This window comes from Garra rufa, chromosome 17 (assembly GCF_049309525.1).
Source record: "Garra rufa chromosome 17, GarRuf1.0, whole genome shotgun sequence".
Lineage (NCBI taxonomy): Eukaryota > Metazoa > Chordata > Actinopteri > Cypriniformes > Cyprinidae > Garra > Garra rufa.
This window is the reverse complement of record NC_133377.1, coordinates 31,601,179-31,607,394: the sequence shown is the minus strand read 5'-3', so window position 1 is coordinate 31,607,394 and position 6,216 is coordinate 31,601,179. Positions and strand designations below refer to the sequence as shown.

Genomic DNA, 6,216 nt, shown 5'->3' with positions numbered 1-6,216 from the left:
GCTAGCAAAAGCAAAGAAGAGACAAATCACTAAGGCATGCTGAAATTCATGTTCATTTTAAAGGGATAATTCACCCAAAAATGAAAATTCTGGCATTAATTACTTACACTCTTGTTGTTCCAAACTCGTAAGACCTTCGTTCATCTTTGGAGCGCAAATTAAGATATTTTTGATGAAATTCGAGAGTTTTCGGACCCTGCATAGACAGCAATGCAACTATCCTCGAAGACTGAGACGAAAGAGAGGAAACTGTTGAATAAAGTTGTTATTTTTGTTTTCTTTGCGCACAAAATATTCTCGTAGTTTCACAACATTACCGTTGAACCACTGATGCCACATGGACTATTTTATTGATGTCCTTACTACCTTTCCGGGCCTTAAACGGTAGTTGCGTTGCTGTCTATAAAGGGTCAGAAAGCCTTCGGATTTCATCAAAGATATCTTAATTTATGTTCTGAAGATGAAAAAAGGTCTTACGTGTTTGGAACTAAATGAGGGTGAGTAATTAATGACAAAATTTTCATTTTTGGGCGAACTAACCTTTTAAATCACATTTTCATTCAATTTTATTGAAGACAAAACGTTATAACTTACAATGGTGGCCAAAATTATTAGAACACTAGTATTTTCACCAGCTAAAAAGGGTTTCAAGTCAGTTATTTCTCTTTTGCGATAGTGTGTCAGTAGGAAATATCAGTTTACATTTCATAACATTCATTTTGCCATTAATTGTAATATTCCAGTGAGATTTGTTGTTTGCACAAGGAGTCTGAAAACAGCCAGTGCTCCACGCAGAGATCTGATCTCATCTTCAACCAGTCTGTCTGGAATTACATGAAGATACAGAACAAACTGAGACAGACTAAATTCAGAAGAACTGTGGCAATGTCTCCAAGATGCTTCAAGAGACCTACCTGCAAAGCTACCTGAAAAACTATGTGCAAGTGCAGCTTGGGCAATCGCTGCTTTAAACGCAAAGGATGGTCACACCAAATGTTGATTTAATTTAGTTAGTAGAAGTTAATTGATAAAGACAATCTATTTATGACATTATTTTTGACAGCATCCTCATTTTACAGCATTTTTACAAAAGTGCCTAAAACTTTTAACAGTACTGTAGCTTTGCAGGTAGGTTTCCTGAAGCATCTTGGAGACGTTGCCTCAGTTCTTCGGGATATAGTCTGTCTCAGTTTGTTCTGTTTCTTCATGTCATTCCAGACAGACTGGATGATGATGAGATCAGATCTCAGTGGATTATTACAATTAATGGCAAAATAAATGTTTGGAAATGTCTGATATTTCCTACTGACACACTACAGCAAAAGATAGAAATAACTGGCTTAAAAACATTTTTTTATGTAGTGAAAGTACTAGTGTTCTAATAATTTTGGCCACCACTGTAACTGTATGTACTTTTTTGACCCCCACCATTTGTCAAAATGCTAAAAACAGTGCATTTAATATATTCACTCATAAATAGAAACAATTGATTTTATGCTTTAGGATTGCTATCTTTCTCTGTTTCACATACACCACACTCTAAGGGTAACGCTGGATTCAGCTGTTCCTTTGGTGCCCTCGTAGTACAAAAGAGAGCAGGAAACTTTCAGGCGGTCGATTAGAGGAGTCGCATTGAACATCTGAGAGGAGACCAAGAGTGTTTGTCCAAATTCATCCTCCTTATGAAGAAATAAAATGAGGATTTTATTAAGATCAGGACACAGAACTGTCGTTTACAAACATCATGATTTGCCTGATGCTACATTTTCACCTGTAGGGCTGGTGTGAGCTGTTCTCCAAGCTGTGGGTTCCACTTCATCAGAGGGTGGATTGAGGGACATGAGATCAAAGTGGAGCAGGTCAGTGTCAACCTGGTGCCCTCTAAAACTTCCATCACCTGAACATTTGAGCTTAAGGTAGGCAAGGGAACATCTTGCAATTGAGAAGAGATTGAACACATTAGTATGTTCACCAGACCAATACAGCAAAACGTACGTATGCAAATATAACTTAAAATCTACAGTCAAACCAAAAATTATTCAGACACCACATATAATTTTTTATATTTTTTTACTAGTGGGTGCAGGACACTATAGTTCATTTATGTAAGTGAGGATAGCAAAATAAAGTAATCTGTGACATACTGTACCCAAAATTCTCAATACAGTGGACTACCAGTAAAATTGATAAAAAATTTGACCACTTTGACCTGACCATGTTTTGCTTAAGTGTTTTTTCTTTAACTGCTAAATTAATTCTTAAATCTTTTTACACCACAGACTGAAAAAATAAGCATTGCTTGGTAATTGTTTAACAAAGTACTGATAGATGTGTAAATATCGTCATACTAACAGTTATCTGAATTTTTGGTTGATTGTAATCCATTGCATTCCTTTTTCATCAAACTTATCTGACATTATCAAGAAGAATTTGTTCTGAGACAGTTTAACTCTGAGTTCTTGTCATATTTTATTACCATTTTCTAAAATACAGTGAATAAACTGTGATAATGTAAGAAATGTCGAAGATGTCTGAATACATTTTGGTTGAATTTTGCCATGATTTTTGGACTATATTTAAAAAATAAGGATTCCAACCTTTAAAGACCGTGATGTTTACTCCTTGCTGAAATGTGTACCTGAGAGGTTCAGGACCCTGAAGTCTGATAAAAAGTGTTTCACTGAATCCAGCAGGAAAGTTGTGAAACACAGTGGTGCAATTTTTGTCTAAGATGTTGCCAATCACATTTCCTTTTAGAGAAGACGACACTGTACTTTGTGAACTAAGTACGTTTGGTCCTTCTATGCTTGTTTTTTTCCAAATTGCTTCAACAGATTCCTTTAGGGATGGTTTGAATGAGTCGGGGATCTCAAACTGACATGGAATTCTAACACAGAAGCCACTTATCACATCTATTTTCTTAGGCATCTTGACTACCCATTTGTTACTGGCAGAACCTGCATACATAAAAACACACATGACATGTTCTACATTAGTTTAATACAGTACATAATGGAGGCTGCATATGCCAAACAATGCCATACAAGTGCTTAACTTGACTTAATGCCATGAATCATAGAAGTGCAGAAGTAAAATCATCATCATAACACCCGAGACACTGATATATTCTGATATTGTTCATGGATTAATTTAAGTCTAATATTTCAAACCGATCAACAAAATGAAGTCTCTCACCTCTCACTATCCAGATTATGACCACCAGGACTTTTAGTCCACTCATGCTACCGAGATCTGGATAAAATACATGTTCACTTATAGTCAAACAGATGTGGCTTTGTAGGATTTTACGTACATACTTTGTTGGTATTTTAGCAAATAATCAATTGCTACTAAATAACTATAAAATGATATAATTTGTATTAATTTTTTAAGTACAGAAAAAAGACATATACATGTACATTAGCACACATAGATTGTAAAGGAACACTGATAATATATATATATATATATATATATATATATATATATATATAAGAAACTGAAATTATTAAATTAACAATTATTAATTATTAAATTGTTCAATAATCAAGAATAATCAGAAAGTTTTACCTAATGTGGAGCTGTCAGATGTTCGCCTAAGAACTTAACGAATGTAATAAAAGAGGAACACTGGAAACTCGGGAGTTTCATCAGCAGTTTTGTTAAAAAAAGAACTTTGCTATTACAAATAAAAAATCTTATCTTCCTCTTTAGGTCAAATGTATTTTTGTGTATAATATACCTCATCTAGTGTGTACTTCGAGGCTTTTTACGGCAAGGTACCAGAGGTTAATAGTGTAAAAACTACTATGGAATTTAACACATAATATTTTATATAACACAAATCTAGATAAAGTTTCAGATTCAGAATTCTTGTTTCTTTTTGTTGATATATGTGACCATGGACCACAAAACCAGTCTTAAGTAGCACAGATTTGTAGCTTTAAAGGTGATTTTCTCAATATTTAGATTTTTTTGCACCCTCATGTTCTAGATTTTCAAATATTGTCTTATCCTAACAAACAAATAAAAAAGATTGTCTCTTATGATTGGTTTTGTGATTCAGGGACACATATTAGAGTTATGTAATACATACAGGATTTTAGATATCTCTTTTTTTTTATCACTCCATTAATCAGAAAATACTGTTAAGTGAAAGCACATTTTCTATACACCTATACATATGCATATGTACCCATATTTACTTGACATTGATCTTTAACGGTAAAGACATACATTTTACAAACTAATTTTCAAGAAGTTCATTATTATTGTATTACTAGGCTTAACTTTCAGGACATTGACATTTTGACATTTACGTTATTATTTCTTACATTTCACATTGCATAAATCAGTTAATTTTGACCTTAACCATATAACGATCTACTGTCCTCCACTATCCTTACAAACAAATTTTTAAGATTTACTGTCGTAAAACCATTTGAAAGTTTATTATTGTTATATTACTAGTCTTAATTTTCAGGACATCAAAGCTTAATTTGACATTTTGGTTATTTACGTTATTATTTCTTACATTTCACATTGCATAAATCAATTAATTTTGACCTTAACCATATAACTAACAACTATCCTCCAGATTTTTCTGATTGCCAGACAACATTTTGAACTTTGTTCTGTAATACTGTATCTCAACAGTAGGTGGGAGCACAGACCAACATTTAATATTACTATGGATTTTGGACTGATATTTTGGTCAAAAGTGATCATTTAAAGGGAAAACACTTTAATAATCTATTACTCTCTTACAAACACACAGTTTTGCTTTTTACAAGACGTTAATTGATGGACTGGAGTCGTGTTGTATATTACTGTCATGTGTTTTATCAGCTGCTTGGACCCATTCACCGCAGGACCCATTGGTGAGCAAGTGATTTTAATGTAAAATTTCTAAAAAAAAATCCTTCTGATAAAGAAACAAACTCATTTACATCTTTGATGGCCTGAGGTGAGAAATTTAGATTTATCAATGCCACTTTCTCAGTTAAAATTAGTTAAAAAGATTAAACCGCTTTCACCAAAATAAATGCTTAACAGCAACAAAAAATCAATTGTTTTGAGTGTTTTTCAGTAACCTGATACCGGTTCTAATAGCATAACAAATTGATGGAATCAATGTTAATGAGTGTTAAATATTAAACATAAACAGCATTCAACCATTTATATCTGATATGAGGTTGGAAACCACTTCAAACCCTTTTCATTTGAACTGATATTTGATTGAAAACATAAAAAGTCATGTGGAATTTGTATCAAGATGTAGGCAAAACACGTAATACAATAGGGCACATTGACAAAAACAACCAGACATGGAAATGATATGCAAATATTGGTGTATGCTAAATAGACCACAAGATCTTGAATAGATACTGTTGAACACAGTGGTTATATGTGAAACATTCTACACACTTAATCACTCTTATTATTAGTAGTAGTAGTATTAGCGTAATCAGTTTTAACTTTCAAAATTCAGAAATGAATATGATGATTGGTGTACATTTATAGACAGGTATGTAATTAGATACATCATATGCTTTAAAGGAACAGTTCGCCCAAAAATGAAAATTTGCTGAACATTTCTCAACCTCAGGCCATCCAAGATCAACATGAGTTTGTTTTGTCAACCGAACAGATTTGGAGGAAGTGAGCATTACATCACTCACCAATGGATCCCCTGCAGTGAACGGGTGCCGCCAGAACAGCTGATAAAACATGACTATAATCCACAAGTACTGTAAGTAATCCCAAGTCTGTGTATTTGTTATAAATCCATCATTATGTCAAACTGTTTATATTTAAACTGTTGCTTCTGGCTTTATCCATAATATTGCTTTCTCCAATAAAAAAAATGTCTTTTCTGAATATGCACAGATCTAAATAAATATGTTGGTGGATTTTAATGTGAGAGGACAACAGGGGATGGGCTTTTTCACCGAAGAAAATATTATTATGGATTATAAACTGATATTTTGGTTAGTAGTGAAAGTTTTAAAACACTTTATTGATGTATTTCTTTCTTACAAACACACAGATATTCTTTTCACAAGACGTTAATTGATGGACTGTAGTTGTGTGGTGCATTATTGTGATGTCTTTTTTTATCAGCTGTTTAGACTATCATTTTGACGGCACCCATTCACTGCAGAGGATTCATTTCTCCAGATCTGTTCTGATGAAGAAACAAACGGTGGTGAGGCA

General features: G+C 33.3%; 1 protein-coding gene across 1 annotated transcript; it reads right to left on the bottom strand.

Moving 5' to 3' along the window:
• Positions 1 to 1,631: 1,631 nt before the first annotated feature.
• LOC141289366 (myelin-associated glycoprotein-like) lies at positions 1,632 to 2,940 on the bottom strand. The gene is made up of 2 exons (XM_073821475.1): positions 2,598 to 2,940; positions 1,632 to 1,932 (listed from the first exon to the last, which is right to left on the bottom strand). The coding sequence occupies exons 1-2, from the start codon at positions 2,926 to 2,928 to the stop codon at positions 1,760 to 1,762; spliced, it is 504 nt and encodes a 167-aa protein (XP_073677576.1). The 5' UTR covers positions 2,929 to 2,940; the 3' UTR covers positions 1,632 to 1,759.
• Positions 2,941 to 6,216: the final 3,276 nt, after the last annotated feature.

Bases quoted from the DNA above. Each gene is read 5' to 3' on its own strand.
- LOC141289366 (XM_073821475.1), bottom strand. From the start codon at position 2,928: ATGCCTAAGAAAATAGATGTGATAAGTGGCTTCTGTGTTAGAATTCCA. The intron at 1,933-2,597 runs GTTGGAATCCTT...CTCAATTGCAAG, and splicing joins AAACATCACGGTCTTTAAAG to ATGTTCCCTTGCCTACCTTA.